The 23,758-nt window shown below is 43.4% G+C and overlaps 1 protein-coding gene across 1 annotated transcript in view; it reads right to left on the bottom strand.

The window, feature by feature from the left end:
• The window catches only part of mei-41 (ATR serine/threonine kinase meiotic 41), a 117,106-nt gene that overhangs the window by 69,975 nt on the left and 23,373 nt on the right, over positions 1–23,758 (bottom strand). The window contains exons 8-23 of the mRNA XM_084594359.1: positions 23,443–23,601; positions 20,687–20,772; positions 20,528–20,600; positions 16,695–16,783; positions 14,740–14,918; positions 13,891–13,958; positions 11,533–11,679; positions 10,156–10,253; positions 7,199–7,291; positions 7,002–7,063; positions 6,460–6,555; positions 6,270–6,384; positions 2,803–3,055; positions 2,204–2,278; positions 1,926–2,039; positions 256–450 (exon numbers count right to left, since the gene is read on the bottom strand). Coding sequence (XP_084450485.1) covers positions 256–450; positions 1,926–2,039; positions 2,204–2,278; positions 2,803–3,055; positions 6,270–6,384; positions 6,460–6,555; positions 7,002–7,063; positions 7,199–7,291; positions 10,156–10,253; positions 11,533–11,679; positions 13,891–13,958; positions 14,740–14,918; positions 16,695–16,783; positions 20,528–20,600; positions 20,687–20,772; positions 23,443–23,601 — 1,902 coding nt within the window. The remainder of the gene's footprint in view (positions 1–255; positions 451–1,925; positions 2,040–2,203; positions 2,279–2,802; positions 3,056–6,269; positions 6,385–6,459; positions 6,556–7,001; positions 7,064–7,198; positions 7,292–10,155; positions 10,254–11,532; positions 11,680–13,890; positions 13,959–14,739; positions 14,919–16,694; positions 16,784–20,527; positions 20,601–20,686; positions 20,773–23,442; positions 23,602–23,758) is intronic.

Genomic DNA, 23,758 nt, shown 5'->3' with positions numbered 1-23,758 from the left:
CATTACATGGATTTGCTAAAATTATTTGGAAAGAATTCGATACAGCTAATAATGCGTAATATGCGTGCTCATTATGTACAGAGGTTTGACAGAAGTTGCTCACGAGATCTGCTAAATAATCTCACCCATGAAAGGGTTAACAGCTTTGAGGACTGAACTGAAGAACGTACAAAAAGAATGTCCCCTGCCAAGAGCAAGCAAATAACACCACATTGCTGTACGTAAAATCTATGAGGACCCCACTTGATCACTTACCTCGACAAATGATAAGGCAGTGGCCAGCTGATCACCTGAAGCATGGCAGACAAGATAAGGGAAGATATGCTTGAAGTTGGTCATCAGCAGATCTCGGCGGCACGTCTTGAGCTCCTTGGCGAATCCCCGCAGGAGACGAGAACATGCAGGCTCAGCTTGGAGCACCAGTGGGGGCAGAAGGAAGCGAAGCATACTCTGCAGAGTGCATTTTCAGATTAGCTTGGGTCAGGTAGGGTGAGGTGAATTTTAAAACCCTAAAGCTGCACATGGGTTGTGAAGGACGCCGCAGCGAACAGCGTTGGATCAATTTTGACCCCCTGGGCAGTGACACTGCACAATACATGAGTGTTTTTTGCAGTCAGCGCAGCCGTGATTCAATCGTGTGACCTTGGAATCGGCCAAAGCAGGTTACACATAGAACATAAAGAACGGTGTGCCTCCTTGTTCACAATAATGCAAGACTATAGAGTGACTGCTCTGGCTTTATTTTCGTTCTTCTCGCTGCTTGATTTCTACAAAGTGCACAAACTGACTGGCTTTCTCTGTCTAGCCACAGCGGGTGAACACTGCGGTCTAGAGTAAACACATCGAGTAAACATGGCCAACTTTTGCACCTATGTACGGAATAAATAATATAACAAACATCATTGTTTGCATAGTTTGTAATGCCAGAAAGAGCTATAAGGCTCCCAATGACACTACCATGATGCAGTTCTTTGCGTTGCTTTTCATCACACATCTCGTGCACCATCATCCAGAGCGCCCTGCTCAAAGTAGCCCAGATTTTCTTTACCTTACCGTGGCAAACAAAAGTTAACCAACATGCATTGACATTTTAACAATCTGGGGAACACATTAAAGCGCTGCTTTTCACGGTATAATGTGACGACGTTAGTGGCTCCCATCTGCGCCTTCCCTTATGGATCTTTTTTCCCATACATGCTCTTTGCTACCCACCTAATCACTAATCACTTAATTTTTGCCTCTATTATTCATCAGCATACAGTCATAAGCTAACACATTAGTGAAAGACCACCACACCGATATTAGTCCCCGCTTTAACCAAGCATCATGAATGTACCTTCATGGACTAAAGGTAAAGCATCAAGATCCAAGGGTGCGGAGGGTTCCGTTCCGCTCTCGCCACTCTATCTCAAAAAAAGTAGTAGCCAACTTGCAAGTGCCTGCCAGCTCGGCCACGTCATGTAGTTTCATGATTTCACACAACCTGCCAACCAATCAGTAAATGGCCATGTCACCTGCCAACTACCACCTGTCAGAAGCATGCTCATAATTTTTCATTTACAATGCCGACAACCCCAATGCCGAATATTCTAGAGAATGTTGCCTTTAATGCTGTCAAATTCAAACAAAGCCATATAAACAAATGTAGCAACAGAACAACAAACTCACAGGATGGTTAAGAGTAACGCAAATGCTTGAGCACTAGATGTGGCACGAGAGCAAAGAATGTTATGATGTGTCCTAGTCTAGTCTGCCAGGCTCCTCCCCACTCAGCCATTAAAAAAGCAAACAGACAAAAGGAAAGTAACATAAGGACTATATAAAAGTGCCCTTGCTCCTATGCAGAACAAAGGCAACGTAAAGAAAAGTCTGCAAAAAGAGAGCACGCACACACAAAGAGAGAGAGATAGAGGTACCCAACTTACAATAAGAAAGCTCCGAACATCAGTAGATCCAAATATGCCGATGAGGTTGGTGAGGAAGGCATTTACCGAGAAGCTGCCTTCTTGGTAGGACTTGATCATGCTTTCAAACAGAAACTGCAAGATGAACAGAAAAATTTCACTACGGCCCACAAGACACTTCTGCTCTGAACACAAAAACTATGCAGTCTTGTCAATACCTTAACAGCAAAAAGACTAAGCTAGAAATTAGAAATTTATTTCTGACAGCTGGAAAAGAAACAGCAACAGCTTTTGCTTACCTTGCCCACGAGTGGTCGAAATGTTTTTAATATGACTCCAGTGGAGGATCCCATACACTTGGCCAGTTCCACGAGCTAAAAATAAATAACCAAGTTAAAAATAAAAATGCCCTTATGGCCAGGCACTGCATCGGCAATAAAGGACTTGCTTGTGTCGTTTACAGTAAGGTTGTATCAGGTTATTTCTTTTTGCTTCAAATCACTGGAATCGTCATTCCGTCCACATGCTCAATTACGAAACAAAAAAGTAGACAACTCTGCCGGGTGTCTTGGCCAATTGCAACCCACGTTTTAAAGAAAATGATGTGTCCTAGCCATGTGAAACCAACTGAGGGCTGTTGGGGGTCACATGGCCTAGTCTGCTGTATTATTTTTACTCTACAAAGTTTATTCATTCGTAAAACTAATTACACAACTGTTTAATTACTTTAACATGAATTTCCCGTCTGCCTTTGGCTTTCTCTACCATGCCTTCTCTATGACTTGGTATGAAGTGCAATGCGTGATCATTTGTAGCTTTGGCTCTAGATGAAGAAGAAGCCTTAAATGTACCCACGTTCCACATTTTCAATTAGAATCCTTTGCAAAGTGCCTCTCACCTGGTAGCGTGCAATGTCAGCCACGCCAGCAGTTTGGCATAGCAGATGCTGCAACAAGCATAGCACAGCAAACGCTTGCAAGTCCTCGCTCTTTGAGTCTTGCCCAACACAGCCCACAGCCGTGAGCAACGTGTCTTGCAGACGGGAATTCTCAGACTGCCAGGCATTTCCCAGAGCCTGCTTCAGCCGTGACACGATGGCATCGTGAATTTTGGAGTCACCCCACGACACCAAGGCCCTCAATGGTTGATCCCTGAAAAACGACTGTGCTTACTTTACAGGTTTACTCTATTTAAAAAATTTTTTTTTTAAGTGTTGGCCATTGCAGCCAGATCGCTTCCCCTAAGTCTCGTGGTCATCTGTCCGCATGAAATGATGTCACCAATCTCAAGACCACTTGACCCCTTACCTTCAGTCAAATGACCAGTTAAAACTTTCGCACAACTGGGGCCTCCTTATATATAAACCCACTAGACCCTCTTACACAAACATAAACATCTCTTCAAATTTCTGTTGCAGTGGTAGTGTTACTTCAAATGGCAGTCCATAAACACATCCAGTTTCTAAAAGATACAGTAATGAACAATCCCATTTTTTGTAGCCCTGCCACGGTGATGTAGTGGCAAGACGCCCGACTACTGTGCCGGAGTACCCGGGTTTGATCCCGACCGCTGCCGGCTGCTATTCGATGGAGGCGAAACGAAGATGCGTCCGTGTGCTGTGTGATGCCAGCGCACATTAAAGATCTCCAGGTGGTCGAAATTACTCCATAGCCCTCCACTGTGGCTCTTCTTTCACCCTTCCCACTTTCACTCCCACAAAGGTGGGAGTGAAAGTGGGAAAGTGAAAGTGTCCCAACAAGTGTGGCAGATACTGCGAACCAGTATCTATCACCTTCTAGTGAACCAATTAAAAAATTAACATTTTTTGTACGAATTCAGACTACTCTAAATAAAACACCAATTTACTCTCTGATTATATATTGATGCAATGTTGCTGTTTTCTTTGGCCAAGAATCGCTGCTGGCGAGACTGCCTTATTTCAGTTCGTTTTTCACTTTGTTCTTTCAATTCCATTAATCTTCTGCCTATTTTAAATTATTATTAACTTGCTGTCCCTTTCAAGTTGCACGCTCTATGAGTATGTGCATCGCTGCTCACATTTGTAACCAATCGGCTGGGTGTAGAGTGACCCTACTGCTCAAATGGCTACGATCGTGTGGTCACAGCTCCACAATAAAACCCCATCAGCCTTCAGCACTTTTCAGAGCAACGCAGTCAGTGGCTTTGCAACATTTAAAAAGATATAAATTCAGAGGGTCTGGTCTTTGGATTTTCACCAGGACAGGCCATAAGTTATCAAAAAAATTGACAGTGATTTAGCTTCGGTTAAACCTATTTGAGTTGCGAAAAAAACAGCTGAATGGCTACGCTTAGTATTCACTTGTGGTTGGACATTGTTAGCTTGTGGCTAAGCGTACACTGTGATTTAGATTCTCCTCGAGAACTTGAACCGGTATCTTCCGCAGTTGAAGAGTCACTGCAGGACATGGCACGACTTCTAGCCGCATCTTCGTTACGACGCTTCTCGAGTCGTGCGGCGCATGCTTCTGCCGTCTCTTGAGCGTGTTGTCTCTTCTTTGTTTAGTTCCATCGTCTTTGCCTCTCCTTTGCCAACTCAACACTGTTCATAACGACTAGGATCCACTGAGGTGAAGCGCATATATATACCCCTGCGAGGCTACACCTCCTCTCCCTCTACCCCAGCAGAGCCAGAGCCGGCTATCACACATCTGGCAAAGCAAGCGGCGATGGCAGGAGGTTGACGGCAGCGCCAACTGTTGGAGCACGCCAGACCAGCTGCAGCATTGCTAGGCAACGGCTCAAGGTCATTCACAGCCTCGGCGTTACGGTGTTAAGAGCCGAAGAGCTGGCACAGTGTTGCTTCGCAACAAAAGACTATTCATACAAGCAATGAAAACTCCCCAACTATCTGTAACGGATATCAATGTGCCTTTTTCGCTGGTGTCTAGGTCTAAAGTGGCCCAGTGGAATGTGAAACATCATACATCACGTGCTGGGCTAAACAATTAATACCTGCACCACTGTCGGAGAATCAGGCGTCGAATACGATGCAGGCAAATGAAAACCTGGTGTTAATAGGAAACAAACAGAAAATACTAATTTTGCTAATTGAATCGAAGTTTTGGGTCTGTGGAAATGACAGGACTCATTGTATACATTGCCCAAACCCACATTATATGAACCTTGTTACCAACTTTCTACATTAAATAGGGGTGTGCGAATATTGAAGTTTTTTTATACGAATCGAATACAAATATGAAAAAAAAAAATGCCTTCGAATATTGAATCAAATAATAAATATCCGATTTGTAAAAAAGATTAAAAATTAAAATTATCAAACATTGTTCATCTTGTTTATTTCAAGCTCACATGTATTTTCAAATAAAATTAAATTAGAACTGCACAGAAGTGTATACTGTACTGAAAAATCCAGCATATATAGCATTATACGAAATTCAGTAAACTGATTTTCTGTACAGAAAGGACCTTCATGAAACTGGGTGGAGCTGTCATATCACTGCCAAGTGCAGTAAACCCCCATTAATTCAGCCTTCACGGAACTAGAGAAAAATGTCTAACAGATGGGCCTGAAAAAAAATTAGAGGGGTTCAACAATGCAGAACCAAATGTGGAGTAAAAGCTTTAGTGCGGGCGACCGAATGTGGCATCGAACACAACCAGTGTTCTGTTGAATGCATCAAAGTTCGTCAGCGTGCTATGCAGAACCATGCCCTGCATATGCGATGCCAGCAGATGTTTTCCTGTTCCATTTGGTCAGCTCTCCGCGGCGCCTCACGCATGCACAGTGCGGAGACTACCCATCTCCTCCTCTCCGTGCTGGCGAGCGCATCTACTGGGATACCGCTAAGCTCCTCCTCCTCTCTGTGGCAAGCACACCGTATGAGCTGAGTCACTGGGTGACCCACGAACAGTTTACGCATTCACAGTGCAGTGGGAGTGCGGGAGAAATGGCACCAGGAGCGCACCCTGCCCCGGCTGTGGAGCTGGTTACGAGGGACTACGGCGGCGACGCAAAATGCAGGAACGGGCGCCAAAAAGCTGTGCTCTAAAACTGTAAAGATCATTAATTTAAGACCATTAAGATAAACTTCCCTTACCAACTTCTATGTTTGTATTTGCTTTCACTAGTGTAGGGATATAGATTAAAAACCAAACAGAACACAGATACACAACTATATGTATATCAAGATATCTCAAGCTATTACGATGGTCTGACTGGCGTATGGTACATGTTTGCTCACTTGATAACTGTCTTTATTTAACATAATTTAATTTTAGGAAGGTGCTACCTAGGCTCACCTAAAGCAACCTCAAACATGCTTCCCTGCAAAGTTTCAACAGTGTAAAACAATGTGTGCTCACCCAAACTTCATCCTGACTTGGTAATCAGAGTCCTCCAGAAGGTTCAGCAGGCTGCCAACCAAAGAAACATTCATGTGGAGATGGTGCAGGACTCCAGGGAGTCGAGACACCATGGCTGCGCAGATGGAAGTGAAATGAGCACCCAAAACCTACTCCATGCCACAAGCTGCGGTACACAACCTCTCCTCACCTTTCCGAACAGAACTGTGACTGGAAGCGCACAGCTTGACGACACAATCACTCATGTGCTGGCCATCACTGGGAATAGAAATCACTGCACGGCTGCCTACAAGAGAGAAGGAAAGACCCACGAATCTATGAGCATACCACTCCCAGTCAGACGAAAGTGCTGAAAAAGAAGGCAAAAATGTAAGTATATATAGGGTGTTCCAGCTGACTTGGAGCAAGATTTTAAAAAATATGGTTAGCCCTAGCACAGTGAAACCAATTCAGAGCTGTTCAGAGTCGCCTATGCTAGCCTTCAGTATTTTTTTCGTTCACTAAAGTTAATTAATTAGTGAAGACTAATTACCTATATTTTTGTAATTACTGGCTTAGAGAAAAAGTGCCAATGCAAAAGTTGTAGATCTTCTCTAAAAACAGCTAGCTACATTGTTTAACTTTCGAAATATAGCCTGATGCTCAAGTGGTGCAAATCAGGTCAGGGTGATTTTAACCACACATGTGAAGCAAACTCATGGGGAGGATTAAAAACACTCTGTTGAAACTAACCTGCTTCACACGCAAAGCAATGGACAGCGCTCGGCTGCTTCCAGTCACTCCCAGATGGCACGCTACAAGAGGAAACAGAAGAAATTACTTCCAGACGCATTTCCGAATTAGCGTAATTTTGAAGAAAGAAAAATGCAAAATGAAGCGCGGAAGCTTACCAGCTAGCTATATCTAGATACCAGCAAAGTAGTACTTGCCTTTTGGCCTGTCCAGACAAAATGCAGCACAGGTCACAGATACATGCAACCCATGACAACTGGCTCTGTGCAGGCACAGTCTCAATGACCAAGCTGAGAATGAATAAAAAAGCGATAATTCAGTGCCAATAAAAGGTATGAAAGCTAAACATTTCGACAGATTTGCCTGTCTGGTTGGGTTGATAACTAAATAAAACTTGAAATTTCTCCAACCAACACTTTTATTTTATAAAACCCGACGTTTCGGAGCCGGCTCGGCTCCTTCTTCAGGGGTGCATGACGCGGGGCTGCGTGCAGCTATAAGTAAAGGAATGGTCGGGGGGAGAAGAAGGTGGGGGGAGGGGGTGAGATGTGTGTGAAAGAAATGAGAAGGAAGGAGGGGGGTTTAGACGAGTGAGGGTGCCGCAGGTGCAGGTGTGCTCGCTGGCGACTTTTTTCTTTTCTTCTGTGAAGTGGCCAGGAGAGAGCGAAGACCTTGCAAGTATACAGCAGGGAGGTTGCCTATTGTCCGGTTGATGTTATTTGCGGTCGACTGTATGTGCCATGACTCGAGGAGGCGTCTTTTGCGGTAATTGGTCTCGGTCTCCAAGATGAACGTTTCTTCAAAATTTATTCTGTGGTCGGAATCTTCTGAATGTTCAGCTACGGGGTTGCGTTCTCTTGAAAAATTTCGTACATCAATCTTGTGTTGCCGAATTTTTTCTTTTAGGTTTTTTGTTTCGCCAATGTAGCCAGCATCACAGTCGGCGCAGGGAATTTTGTAGACAATGCCTTGGGCTCTTTCTCTTGGTGGCCGATCTTTGGGGAAGGGTAGCAGGCTCCCCAAAGTGTTTGAAGGCTTATGCGCCACTCGAATTCCCTCTTTTCTTAGAATACGGGCGATGGTTTCGCTGGTGCCTCGGACATAGGGGACAGTGACGTACTTTTGAGATGTAGTTGTTTGCTGCTGGTTATTTTCTTCCCGGGGCCTGTCGTTGCGTTTTTGGTGGCGAATGATTTTCCGGATAAATTCTTTTGGGTAGCCGTTCATGGTTAGTTCCTTGAATATTAAGCGTTTTTCGTTTGCTTTGTCGGGCTCTGTGGTGCAATGTGTTTCCACTCTTTGTAATAAGGTCTTCACAACTGACGCTTTATGGCTTGTCAGGTGGTTCGAAGTGAAATGCAGATATCGCCCTGTGTGGGTGGGTTTTCGGTATACGGAGAATCGCAGACGGTTGTTTTTTCGCGTCACCAGAACGTCCAAAAACGGCAGGGCGCCTCGCTTCTCCATTTCTAGGGTGAACTGAATCTCCGGTTGTATGGAATTTAGATGAGAGAGGAAATTTTGGACTTCAGATTTCTTAATAATTGAGAAACAGTCATCGATATATCTCAGAAAAATTTTTGGCGATGGGCAGAAAGAGTTGAGAGCTCGTTCTTCGATGTGCTGCATAGTTATATTCGCCATAGCGACAGAGATGGAGGCACCCATTGGTGTTCCCTTAACTTGTTTGTAGAATTCTCCGCGGCATGAGAAGTATGTGTCTGATAAGCATAGTTCCAGAAGGCGGCATACCTCGTCTACACTGAGTGGGGTTCGTGCGCTGAGTGTATCGTCGCATTGTAGGGCTTCTTGAGAGGCGGCCAGCGCGAGATTTACAGGGACATTTGTGAAAAGGGACACCACGTCAAAGGAAACAAGGCACAAGAAGGAGCCGAGCCGGCTCCGAAACGTCGGGTTTTATAAAATAAAAGTGTTGGTTGGAGAAATTTCAAGTTTTATTCAATAAAAGGTATGCAACGAAATCTTAGACGGTTAACGAAGTTAATTTTAGTTCTGACTCTAAGCTGAAGCTCCAAGAGACGCTCCGTGATTTTCAGCTGAGCTCTGCAGCTTTCATTCATTTGTAAGAAAAAAAAAAAAAAAAAGGAAGCATCCAAGGACTCTAACCATCAAAAGAACCTGGAAGTGAGCCTTCAGGTAAGTTATTACCAATGACTGACTAATACCTGAAGTATCGTTTTGTTCTGGCCTAAACAATTACTGCCACCAGCTACACAACATGGCTGAGCAGAATAAAGCATGCTAGTTTGCCAAGCCATCATAAAATAGATAACTTGTCTGTCAGTGCATTGTGATAATGACACCACAAATGACACCACTGGACACGGGAGGTAAAAACAAGTATCTTCTCATAAAAAGCTTTTTTGAATTATGAGCATGGTACAGGAATGTCGACTGCCATTCTACACAAGCAAATAGGCAATTCATAAAGTATTCTTCAATGTAACTTCAAAAAAAGAAAAAAAAAATGTGAGCCTAACCTTCAGTACAGACAGACAGCACATAGGTGCTACATACACAAGAACAACTAACCAAAGATCCAATTTAGATTGTAAGCAAGCAGAGCATATCAAATCCAACTTTTCCATGTTTCTACACAGCCTTGTGCATGCCGCCAAGCATGTGCTAAATGCTTTAAAGGCAGCAAGGAAGTCTTTCCCAAAGCGTCACTAGCTACAAAGGAGACCGCAGTGGAGTCTCCTGGATTAATTCTAAAAGTTCATTAATAAGCAGATAGATCTCTAGTGTTTCACCTTCACCAAAATATGGCCACCACAGCCGGGATTGAACCCACATGCAAATAGTAGTCAAGCGCCAAAACCACTCAGACACCGCAGCAGTAGCAACTTAGCAAGAAAGTGATGATCAAGAGTCACTTTTAATGAGAAGTTTTAATGGTGCCAGTAAATATGTGAATAAACAGCGAACAGTTAGGCCAAAGACAGGTGTGATGCCTTTATTGGCTCATGTGCTAGGAGCCTGCCGATAGTCCAGCGGGGATTTAGCATGACAAAATGTAGTGCAGAAGAAGAAATCCCATGCAAACATTTCAGGCAAATGCGAAAAGGTTGCGCAGAGCAGCTATCACCAATATAAACACTAAGAAAAGGACAATAAGGGCAGAATGTATCACCTGAGATTTTGAGTCGCTGCCGTCGATGCAGTTCTTCGCAATATGCAATGGCACAACGCGTGCAAGGCAGCCTTCTGAACATCACTCGATCCTTCAGCCTGCAAAACAGCAAAAGATTGTCAAGATGGGACAAATTCTACTATCTTGTAACATCAGGCTGTTAGAAACAAATTATTAAAAAAAATAAAAACCTTCTGCAGGTACTGTGCTGTGAGACCAGCAGATTCATTTGAGTAGAAAACTTGAAACTTGGGAAATATACTTTCATGTTTAAAAAAACATAACGTGCACTTACTGAACAGGCATTGTGCAACTAGGATGCACATGGCCATTTCATATGAACGCACTGATAACTTCTGTGCCTTTTATCCAATGCACACCTTTTTCCAAAGCTTACAATTCAATAAACAACCATAAACACATGCTGCCTAGTGGGTCTTTTAATTTAGACATTTAGCTTCAAATCAAAGAGCTATACTCAGAACATCAACCAGGCTTGGCGACAAAACTTGCACAAGTTTGAATCTCTCATATGTCATTGTTAATGCTTCTTTATGATGCAAACAAGTGAATTTACAACCCCACGCTTAAAGAAATTGGCAAAAAAATGTAGAAAAAAATGAGGGACATTGTTGTGAGACACATAACACATAAGAAGGGGGGCAACAGCCAGTCACACAGAGGACAGCATAGGAGGTTTTTTATTTTGGTGTTGATCCATGTGAAATGACAATGCACTGGTACAGATAACCGATTATAAAGTAGAAGAAAAAAACAAATATGTGCCACTGGTGGAACCATGCCTTTGTGTCGCTGAATGTTGGCTCCCTTTGTATGCATCTCACAATAAAGCCCATCATTTTCCCAACATTTGTTTGATGACTAGCTTAACGAGGCTTTGATTATGACGGCCTTGATGTCATAGGTAAAGCGTAAGAGGATTATCGCACCGCTCCCACCCTCCTCGTCAGGATCACGTTTCATGTGACACTGATGGTATTCCAGGGTGTTCCATGTCCGTCGCTATGGAGGAGGGTGGCGCTCACAAACATTCTCAAGGATATGTTACATGCAACATAAATAAATTATTGAACAGCAGCTGCCCTATCTCAGTCAGTAGAGCAACGGACGCAAAATTCGGAGTTTGTGGGTTTGTATCCTAAAGGCAGCACGTGGTTCTTTTTTATTCTACTTACTAATCAATTACCTCCCCAAGTACATTATCATTTCACATTGATCAACACCTAAACAAAAAAATCCCCTATGCTCTCCTTTGTGTTACTGGCTGTTGGCTTCCTTTTACACGCTTAAAAGAAGTCACTTCATCAGTTCCAAAATCATGTCATTCCACATCAGAGGTAGCCAAAGAGTACTCACAAGTGCCTGATTGAGCAAGGGTTCTGCACTGAAGTTTCCACGCGGAAGGAAGCTGGCTACAGTTAGGCTTGCACAAAGCACAGTGTCACACCCTTCTCCATCAAACTGGAGTGTCGTCTTAGCGGAATCTGGCCCGGGCATCTTTCCCTGTAATGTTGGTTCAGAATCGATCGCACATTGTTTTCAATAGTTATAACCAGTGAATGCAAAGGTTTGATCACAGACCACGCTTCCAGAAGCAAATTTGTTTATGCGAAAGCGGCAAACACAGGCATTTATCCGCAATGAAGAAACTCCAGAATGTCGCACACATATATGCCCTCTGCTGACCTGCAGCCAGTTATGGCTTCACCTTCAATGCAACTAGTCTTCGCTGCCACCTTTGCTATCACTGTTAGCCCAGTCACATGAGCGGTAGGATCAACAAGTCTCCCATTGCATCCACCTGCCTTGTCCAGTGCTAGCTACTGAAGCACCAACTAGAAAAACTTCTGCTTCTTGAAAAAAAAGAATCTAATCTAACTGTTCACTACCATGCTAGCTGATGGTGCTGAAAATAATGCAATGTCCTTTGATCTAGTTTCTGCTCACTGTATGTCACATCCACATTGAATATAAGTTAGTTCCCTCTCAAGTAAAATGACAATAAAAGCACAGAGGCAGCTCGTATACAAGAATGTGAACATATACACATGGCTACACTAATCAGCTTGCCTGATCATCTTTTTCACACTAATGTTTGCTTCTTCTGCAGTATATACGTTTGAGCGATTCGGCAATTAGAAAAAAAAATGCACCAGAAGCATCTGAACAACTGCAGCATAAAAAAATGAGCAGTGGCAACGTAAAGCATACTGCAATGAAGAAACAAATGCTAAGAATGCCAAGGCAATTTCAAAAAAGCAAATATACACAAGCCTAAGCCCTCGTTGAAGTACAGCGGATAAATTGGGGAGCGTAACACAACATGAAACATTTGCCTTTTGCCCTCAAAAAGCTAAACTGCTATCCTACATGGCACTGGTGTGTATATGAAGTTTCCCTATTATAAATTTGATAATAATAAAATCATATAGTATCTGCTAAGCTGTGAACCAATACAAGAAAGGTAATATATATGATGAAGACGAAGTTGATGTTGTCCAACACACGTACACATGGAAGAATGGTAAGAAAAGAAAAGCTTGCTCTGTGGAAATTTGCTGAATTTATTGCTTCCTTGTATGATGCAAAGTTACAAGAATACATTCTTAATTAGGATATTCACTGGCTGTTTTATTGCGAAAGCAACACTGCGCCAGGTCTCGCTCGTATCGTGGTCCGTGGCCCGTGGACCCCCCTGCTTCTCGACCTCCTCGATCAGCCTTCCATGACATTTGAATTCCCGTTACCCCTATGCCATGGGCAGGAGCTGCCAACTCGGGTCGCTCCTTTGATATGGGAGGATTGATATCAGAATCAGCCTGGCAGAACTGTTTGCATTCTCGTTACCCCTACGACACGCAAGCACGTCCATACGGCTAGGTTGAAGCGTGACTTTATATGTGGGCTGGCAGCTTACGCTCCCACGTCATACCCTTCAAGGATGAGCCTAAGTGTCCCCAATAATGTAGCACCTTACACTGATAGGGCATAATAGGAGAATAATGTAGCAGGCAAAAGAAGCTTCTGCCGTTGCTTTCGCAATTCAACTAGGCTTAACCAGAGCTAAACCACAACTAACTTTTTTTTTTATGACTGCAGCAAAATTGATGCAGGACAGTGCACACATGTGAAAGAACAAATAGAAAAGCCTAATCTTAAGACGTCTGCTGTTTTCCTGCATCCTGCAGTTCCAATAGTACCATATTCTTGATTAGAACATTGATTATGACATTCACTGACTGACTTTTTTCTCTTTTTCCTTTTTTTTTTTCCAGCACATGGAAGAAATGTGATGAAGAAGAACTTGAAGAAGTAGAATGCATGCACATGTGGAGGAGCAATGAAGAAAACGGCTTGCTCCGAGGACGTTTATTGTGTCTGCTGTTTCCGTGTATCCTGTACAATACAATAGTATACCCAGTGACCTTCTAGTAATATAGGATCATTAACTGAACAACAATGCTAAAATTTTCAGCACGAAAAGGTGAAAAGTTCACACACAACCTAAATCCCTTGTTGATAAGTGGAAACCTGATAAATTTGTGGAAATTACGCAGCATGAGCTAGTGAAACAAGGTGCAGCAAGCTGTTAAGACCCATGTTTCTCAAACACAAAATTTAAGGTAATTTTGCAAAAGACACCACTGGCACTTGAACCATACAATCAATCAAAACGAATCTCAAATTTTCCCATTATAACAGAAAGAAGCTTACAGATTGTACATTCCACACCACTGAGATAGCAGGCAGGAAGCATAGGAGGTCACTTGCGCTTGGGACATCTGAAAAAGAAAAGTAAAGATTTGAGAAAAAAGTATAATCTCTCATTCAGAACATCACCCAAAATTCAACAAAGCCAAAGAAAAAAATGTTATATTCCCAAGCACATCAAATCTAAAGGGCTGGTATACCTCTTGCCTCAGTTTTAACAACTTTTCACTCCAAAGTTGCAAATAATCGTATGCAGAATGAATGTAATTACTATCTTGCTACACAAGTATAACTAGGGTCCAATTTGCATTTCTTCAAAGAGGGGCCCTGTCTCCATAGCATACCACATATTTTCAAACTTGCCAGGACCATGCTGAACCTTCAAGCACTTTAAACTTAATCCCCTTTATTATACAGTTTAACCTTGCTCCGACCTTTGAAATAGCTCAAAATGAACCCAACTTGGACAAACTGTACGGCATGATTATTCGGACATTCCCAGGACCTTTTACCAAATGAAGGATTCTCGTATTATTTGCTCAATAGAATTCCAATTGTTAATTGGTAAAACATTGTTTGCTTGGGAAGAAATAAAATCCCGTGAGACATATATGTAAATGACATTCATTATGCACTGCTAAAAGCTGAAAAAAATGCACTGCAATGATATTTTCACGCCGTTATGTTAATATAATATCCAAGTCAAACAATTCATGCAGCTGCCCTATTAAGCGAGCAGTGCTGTCAGCTTGGGATGCTGCCTGTGTCGGGTAAGCAAGGCCAGCACATAAGGTCATACTTTTTGGAAAGGGTTTGCACAGGTGTGGTAAAATTCCAGGTATATAGCAATACCTTGGCATCTCAGAAGAAGCACAAGAATGCGGAATACTTCAGCCAGCAGCTCATCATTCAAACGATGCTCGAGGCAGTCTCTGAGCACAGCCAACACCATTCGCTCATTGCTGACACTCAGCTGGACCTGCACCGTCTTCTTCTCGGCCACCACAGCTTTTGTCTCCTCTGTCCCACGACTGACAAAGAAACTCTAATTAAGAGCAGTGCAGAGATGTGAAATTTTTTGAAGGCAGCTTTTTCTGGAAGCGCGCCATACCTACTAAGCCCCAGAACGAAATTTCTGCGGTAAAAAATATTGAATTCTGCAAATTGCGAACAAAGAACATACAAAACTCCACAGGGGGTATCGAAGAGAGCATCAGAATGCATGCTGCATTAATTCAGGACTAATAGCATGATTTTTATTTATTTATTTATTTATTTTTCAATGTTGCTAAAGCATCCTCAGCCAATAGGCTCAAGAGCTAATACGAGAAGCCAACTTTTCAATGACCTTGGGCTAAAGCTCACAATATGCAATTGCAAATGCAATTGCAAATGCAATTGCAAAGGTGCCTATAGATGCAGAAAGGAGGTGATGCAGGCTGTTAATAAAGAGAAAGTACTGAAAAGAGTTGATTGCAGTAGGGGAATTAAAGGGTGAGTGGCCAAAGGACTGCGTAGGTGGAAAAAGGGTAGCAATGACACAGTGATCACGATAGTCTCTTTTGATGTGGTGGGAGGCTGAGTGCATCAAAATAGAGGAGGTTTGGCTTCACTCAATTGTGGCAAGCCCATTGAGAGCAACATATTCAGAGCTTCAGAACTTTAACGTGACATTTGTGTTTTCTTGGTAGTTGGACTTTGGTTGGTCTTAGTAGGTTTAGATTGCATTATAGTAGTAATAATGCTTTTATTTAACTTTTACCAAGTTCTAAAGCTCCTCCTCTCATTGTACTCTTGCAAATAAGGTAAAATAGTTATTTCTATACCATAAAGTTAATTCTATTGATGTCTACAGCAAGAATAGCACACACAAAGAAGGTAACTAATGCATGATTCCACGAAAAATGCTTAAATCTGCAATTTTTTGCAAGATCGCGGGAATCAAGAATCTTAACTAAACCTACCCAGGATTTTTTCTTTTTCCGACAAAATTGATACTCTTCATATTGTAATGGGGGTTGCTCCTTTATTGAGCAGCACATGTTGCTGACTTGGTTGGTCGACGTTTAATGAGACAGAACAGCAACACAAAGCAATGACATGAATGTAGAGAAAAGACAAGGCAAAGGTTAGCACCCATCCCTTCTCTCCATTGTGGTTTGCTTTGCTCAGTATAAGCCGTTTCTTTAATCTCTTTACATTACCTGAAAAATATAGTCAACTACTGCAGCTGGCTGCAAGGCCTGTTCATGACATTACAACAATTGGCAAAAAGTGAATAAGTTTTCTTGCGCCAGAAAACATTTTTAGAATATGGCAAGAATTCACTGACGACAAAAGGGGGGCAGTCAAACTTCCACCAAATTGAGGTTAAGGTGTCTCATATGAAAATAATGCCGACTTGACAGTGCCAAACGTGGTAACTGCTGGGTACATACTTTCATGGAGCTCACTGTCTATGTTACTGCAGCGTGGAAACGTCAAATATGATTCAAAGATTTCTTTTTTTTTTTTTTTGTACCACTTCATGTTCACATATATTGCAATTTGTAACAGCCCGATTTAGTCATAGCCACAACGAAAAGAAAAACAGATTCACTAAACTTTTCACTCGTTACCTTAATGAAGCAGAAAACTTGGCAGGATTCAGCAATACCCCGGGCTATTTTTTCGCGTTATAAGCCCTTAATTTACATCCCACCACAACTGCAAACCATTAAAGTCATCAAAAAATATGAGAACTTCCCCGGTGTCAATATGTAAACAAACCAAAAAGATCAGAATATCCAAAGGCTATTTTGTCTCACCAAGTGGCAGGTTGGAGTATCCAAAGCACAGCTTGCTGCAACGCCTCTAAGCAGACCACTATTCTCCTTAAACTTTCAAGGTGGGTATCCTAGAAGAAACACAACAGCTGTAATAGTCACCAAACGATGAATCCATAGAGTCAATGGGCACTGGGAGAAACAGGAAACAGTCCCAGTGCAGTGGACAAAATAGATGTCAATGCTCTGGGTATCGTTTCCATGTCGCCCCCAATACCTATGTATGACATAATATACATACAGCATCTACTCATATAACATACACACTAGCGCAACAAACCTATCCAGTGGTCATCAAAGTTCGGAGAAATTTCCACTATTATCTCCATCAGCAAAAAGTGCAATGACTATGCAAGCAAATGCATTAATAAACAAGCTTTCATGAATTATAGTCAGACTAAACAAAAGGAGATGAAACAATACGTCGAATGACACAGTACTGGATATTGTGGGGTACAAGCCTACCACGCTTCTTCCATTAGTCGTGGGATGGGAAAACTTACCGTGTATGAGTAATGCCTGTCTGTAGCTGACAGCATGGAATTCCCAGCAAGCTGTGCATAAAGCGACCGTATAATACGCAATTCCCAGCAAGCTGTGCCAACAGCAACCCCGTAATGCCAAACTCTGCTTTCGCAAGTGTTCCCCAGACAATGCAGCCTCTTGTAACACCACAGCAGCAAAGAGCCCATTTCTATGGGGTTTACAATAACTAGAAATTTTCTAATGCCCGAGCGTAAAGCCTCTTATTAAATTTTCTGACAAATCAAACAGTGCATATTCAAAAGTATATGAAACGAATCATATAAGATCTTAAGTGTTCGAATTTTTCGGGCAACAGACAGCAAGTTCGAAAAATTCCCAGAGCACTGCAGAATCTGCATTGGAGAAATGCGAAAGTCTGAGCGTTGCTGCTGCACACGGTATACTGCGCGCTTCTTGCAGAGCTTTTATTAGCAATGCCGGGGCTCGTGTCGAACAGCGGAATTTTCTTTCTTTGGTGTGCGTTCGTTGCAGTGCTATATATAATTATAATTGGTTTACAGGAAGGGAAAGGTGCAGTATCTGTCACACTTTCTCCTGCAAGTGTGAGATTGGACAGTACACTGTCGCTTGTATAGCATGGCATTCCTTGGCGCATTCGTTGCAGTGCACATAGTGGAAAACCAATTGTCTCCCCATTCACAGCGGCCGATTACCACCACCCAAGCGAGCATCGTGGCAGTGGCGGCTGGGAGAGGGGGTAAATACCCTTAGGGGAAGGAGAACCAGCGATGGGTGCGCCACCAAGACGTCTACGCTGGTTCCCACGAGAAGACAACAGAGAGGTTCTGGATCCAGCCGGCAACGCGAGCGGTTGTCTCCCACCGCCTCTCCCGGCAAATGCTGGTGGCTAGTGGGCACGGAGTACATGGCGCACACGGGAGAACCCGTCGTGTACGACCACCCGTCTTCTGGTTACCAACGGCGAAGCAACCGGTAAATACCGCACGGTCTCGCCACCTCCCGCGGCAAACGCTGTGGTATGGCTTTGTCCGAAGAATGCAGCGCGCACGGGAGATCCCGTCCGCCACATTCACGGCGCGAGCAAATGTCCACCGCTGCACCCTCATTCCCCAGCCGGTGAGTCAGAAGTCATTCTTACGTAGCCTTGCCCTTCCAAGGAAAACCTTATTGATGCATAGCTAGCCGGCATGCTCTGTATTATTTGCAAGTGCAATAAATAGCATTCGAGTATTAACGCTGTGTTGTCCCTGTCCTTTGTTGCATCCGCGGGTTGCTAGCGAGGATGGTGCACCTGCGGAGTGGCGATGGGGCGGAAGATCGTCCCCCTCAAACCGCCACAACATTCAAGTGTGGAATTGGTGGTATGGAGTCTCTCCTATCGTGTGGCGTTCTCATAGCCACGTGACATTCCGAAGCCGGAAGCGCCCGAAGCGTAGGTGACGCGCACAATCTTTTTAGGTTTTTTTCCATTGCGCCACCACTCTGTCTCAATAACGTCATTGCGCCACTGCCCTCTCCCATGCCATCACATTGTTGCTAGGATGTGCCATGACGTCAGTGGCAGCAGACTCCACGGCAACCGCATTGGCATAACGTACCAAGTGCACCCCTTTTGCCATGCCATGTTGCCATGAAAATGGTAGGAACACTAGACAAGAACTAAAATATGCACCTCACATGCCCGATGTGGCTTGGTTAACGCGCTCGGCTGGTGATCGGAGGGGTAGTAGGAGTTCGATTCCCATAGGAGGAAAATTTTTTTCTTAAAGGTTAAACACAACCCTGCCATCATTTGATTGACAGGTCGAGTATGACACTCTCTGCAAATGGACAGACACACACTAATGAGCCTATAAAGGCTTTGGCCTTAATAAGTTATGTCCTAGTTCCCTTCAATGGCTGCTTCAAAAACGGCCCGCTCCCAAGTCACAAGGCATGCTGCCATGATTGGTCCTGGCGTTTAGGGCTGCAAAGATATCTATCTGGCCTCATGCCTGATATCAGAAGCCATGACTCTTAACTCTTGTCTTATCAGTTGGGGTGTGGTGCTGGTTTGCTTACCGTCATCGTCAGCAGGCAAGCGCATGAAATGACAGTCAGAGTTTATGTAGCAACTTTGTACTGGGTGCCTCAAAGTGGATATCACTGTCACGTCTGAGTTACAGCGCTGCCATTAAATCATCCCTGCTTCACACAAACAGTTTTGTATTACTAATATTCATACAAGTAGAAAATAATTACGCAAATATTCTGTCAGAGTCCAATTCGGATATTTTGCTTTCGATTTGTACTCAACTTAGTTTATGGCTCAGGTATTCAACTCCAATTCAGTAACAAAGAAGAATTTTCATATTCAATGCCGCAGTATTCACACATCCCGACTCATTTGGTGAAAAGTGTCCAAAAAATACTTCCTGTCGCAAAGCTGAAAGCAACATGACAGCAAAGCTTTGTAGACCCAGGAGAACAATTTTATGTTCACCTACTAACTGCACATGCAAGCTGCACACACAAAATGTTCTTAAACTAACTCATTACATTACAAAAGCTCATCAAGGGAACGTGGTAACCAATGACGCTGTTTCATGCCATTGAGTGCAGTCTACTTGCATAGCAGGCATAGAAAGGTTGAAATGTTAAAGGTATGTACACAAAACAAGTTCAGGCACTCACCTTGAGACATCGAGACTTATCTGCCAGATCACGAATTGCTTTACTCATATTCTTAGAAAATTCCATTCAGTGGTACTGCTAAAGTGAAAGTTAATGCTAAAGTTAAAGTGAATGTTAGCCCACAAAACATTTCAAAACTGTGAAGCGAAGACCAAAACAGAGAACTCTGAAGCAGTAAAGCCCCGTCTTCCACCAAATGTCACCCTTTCCTGCTGGTGCTCTCCTTTACAAGACAATTTTAATTCGCTCTACAAGCCTTCCTGTGAATGCAAGCTCCAGCTGCCAATCCAAACCCCAGCTTGCTTCCACTCCGAGGTCTCTCAATGCATCTACCTTCACATCAAACTCTCATGTGTTTCTAGAGGCCGGTAGAAGATCACAGTACAATGGTACAGGCAGTATTGCACACAATATGCCAAAAAGTGTAGTTACATGAGAATGACTTGAAGCTGCTATCTGAATGCATATTGCGTTACCTTTGAATTTAGGGGCCCTCCATAAAGCGCAGAGCTTCACCATTTATTCGAGACAGCTATGCACATATACTTGGCATTTATTTTCTCAGAAACTTAAACCAAGTTAAAAGCTCTTAGGGGACCTCTAAGAATGTCAAAGTTTCTGAAACAAATACATACCCGTATATACAGAAGCCTGTCGAATTTGATTCCAACAAAGCTGTCCTGAAGTGTTTTGACAACAGTGGAGTGGCTGAGCGAAAGTTTGAAAGAAATCAATTAAAAAAAAGTGCCTGGTTACTTCTAGTATGATTTCCTAAAAAAGAAAAAAGAACTTACCGAATGTTTTCTTCACTGTCCGGTAATTTAGCAAGAGCTTTCCTAGCTTCCACTGTCAAAACCCCGACAAAGGTTTTACCTGAAACCTGTAATGATTTGTGTTAATTTCAACAAAAATATTAAGACAACTTCTAAGAGCACAGTCCACAAACGAGAAATACTGCAGAAGACATGAAAAAGTAAAACAACAAACAAACAACCCTAAAACGAGACTCACTCGCATAGGAAAGTGTGCCCTTTGTGTCGAACTCAACTCCACACAATATTACCGTGAAAGAACAAGAAGGGAGCCCAACGGTAAGGCTAGCAATTTTTAGCTTCGATTTTTCCATCGACGAATAGCTCAGAAAGGTACCAAGACAACTTCTCAGAAACAAAAATTGGTGCTGTAGCCTCTAGGTTTAGTTTCAAGACCAAGAACAAAACGTGGGAATTTGGGAGATGAAAAAATGTACACCAAAGAGTGGTGCCTAAAGTTAAACCAAATAATAATTAACTAAAATAATTGCTCTAACAGCTATCAGAGGTATTTTGTCAGTGAAGCAAGCACCCTCAGCAACAGCTTTTCTTCACAGTGAGGGGAAGGCTACAGGGGTGGAGCATTAATAACTGCGTCATTCCACTATATGATTCAGCCGCACGACAGAGCGGGTTGCTCTCCCTGAAATAATTTCATTCATCACCGGAGCTGCGCCATCCATGTGTTGAAGCCCTGTGCAGTTAGAGCCAAGAAATTTTTTGCAACCAAGAAAACTGCTTCTCCTTAGCTTTGAACATTGAATGTTCGCATCTGCATCCGAAATATGCTTTAGAGCGGCGCTGAAATGGGACCCACTGAGAGCAAGAAAAGCTCAGCAAAGACATAATTTTCAATGTGCATGAAAGCGAAAGATGGCTCAGGAGATGAGCTGCCACAACAGCCGCTCCCAAGGCTTCTTCCTGGCTGGTAACATAATGCCTTCTGTGCTATTTGCTGACACCCTCTTCACTCCTCCTCTGACGTCGCCCACTAAGCTAGGTCATGTGGTGTGTTGTGGTGATTAAGGCATACAACTGGAGACACATATATCGTCGGTTTGAACTCCTATCACAAACTAGCCTTCAACAATGCTTGCAGAAGCATGCTAAATAGGAAAAGAAATTGTACAACACAACCCAGAACACTGCACAAGGAACAGTTGCATCATAACTTTGACATAAATGACGGGAAATCTTTCCCCAAGTGGAGGTCCGTAAGAGATGCCATATGCCGATGATGCCACTTTTATGGGCACCAGTGCTTGTAGAACAACAAGGCTACACGGATTTTCATGCAATAGACCTAATAATGCCCTAAAAGCCGATGATAATAATAGATATTGAAGCTCCCTCCAAAAAAAATTTAGATTTAGCATATATAGCACCAAAGAAATGGGAAACTGAAAACAACCTCCGTGTTTTCCCTCACAACTCACAGACAGGCCCAAGCAAAACAAAAAAAAGAAGAAGAGAAACAAATTACAGCTCTGCTCGCACAAATGCTACCAGCTAATCCAGCACTCCGCTTGCTTCCCCTTAACAGCTGGACAGCACAAAAGAGAGTGCAAAGGAAGACACGCCGCAGTCTCCTGCTGAGCCATATAAGAACCTAACATTTTTCACTGCCCTCTGCAGCAGTCTCTACTGCTGACGTCACCTGCGTGAGATGATGCAAATTGGTTCACAAATAAATTGGTTCACAGGAAGGGAAAGGCGCAGTAACTGTCGCACTTGCTCTGTGGACACCCGACCGCGCCGTAAGGGAAGGGAGGAAGGTGGGAATGAAAGTGGAAAGAGAGAAAGAGGAGCCGTAGTGGAGGGCTACTGAGTAATTTCGACCACCTGGGGATCTTTAACGTGCGCTGACATCGCACAGCACACGGACGCCACTTCGTTTCGCCTCCACCTGGGGATCTTTAACGTGCGCTGACATCGCACAGCACACGGACGCCACTTCGTGAGATGATGCAATGTGCACGAAATCGGCCGAACACCAAGCACGGCGGGTGAGGTGAGGTGAGGAGGTGAGGTAAGGTTAGGGTAAGTTAGGTTAGGTTTTAATAGGTGACATTTTAAGAGAAAATTAATAACTGTAAGTAGAGACTATATTCCAATACATAGGAAGACAGGGCATGCTTTGGCTCAGTAGCTTCTCCTCCAAAGCCAAAAACGTTGCCATGAAGTATAGCTCAGTTACCAATATATACCGGCTCTTCACCAAAGCAAAAATATACATGTGATATTTACCCTTGCTTTATTGCAAATTAACTCCAGAGACAGGTCAGGTTGTGTGAAGTGCTGATGGCAGTTAAATTGTTTAGTAATTCTGAGGGGGGGAGGGGCACACAGATGCAAGGTGGGCATACAAGATGCACAACTAGTGCCTGTGTGCACTCGCATGTTCTGCATTGTCACGTATGGTCACTCATCCACCCATATAAGGCAGGCAGCCAGCATGCCAACAAGCACAACAATGGTGCCAGATTTTTATAGAGTGCCAGTGACGTCACTCTGCTGTCACTTAACTGTGTTGAAACCAGTCAGCATAGCACGCTGCCTTGCCATGTGTGATGACGCAACATTCCAATTGATCAGAGCGGTGCAGTGCACTCGCTTTCTCTCTCCCTTCCCTCTTCACATGTTTGTGTTGCCTCAAGACAATGACGCCGCAGGAATTCTAAAAAAATAATAAAGGTGACCTTAACAGCTGTTGCCGCAAAATTTCAGGAAACACTCACTATGCTCGGGTCCGCAGCCTCCAGTAAAGGTGTCAGGTTTTCTCGCAGCTGTCGCAGCACAGCATCCAGGGGCAAGCTGCTCCAGCTGTCTGACAGCTGACTAAACCACTGTGCTGCTGCAGACAGCAGCTTGGGCTGTTTCTGTAAATCCTGCATAGCCTGGAAAACAGAACCACAAAGCTGTCACAGCGATGTGCATCATGATGTGACACCTTGCCTCTAAGAGCACTCCTGGTGTTGTGCCTGTTTATTTAAAAATACATAAGGAGAAGAAAAAGCAGAGGCCCCCTCTGTATTCCGAAGTCATAACAAATGG

Source organism: Amblyomma maculatum, chromosome 2 (genome assembly GCF_055883805.1).
Source record: "Amblyomma maculatum isolate TAMU_Amacu chromosome 2, ASM5588380v1, whole genome shotgun sequence".
Taxonomy (NCBI): domain Eukaryota; kingdom Metazoa; phylum Arthropoda; class Arachnida; order Ixodida; family Ixodidae; genus Amblyomma; species Amblyomma maculatum.
Note: the sequence above shows the minus strand (reverse complement) of the source record. Positions and strands in the feature narration are given on the sequence as shown.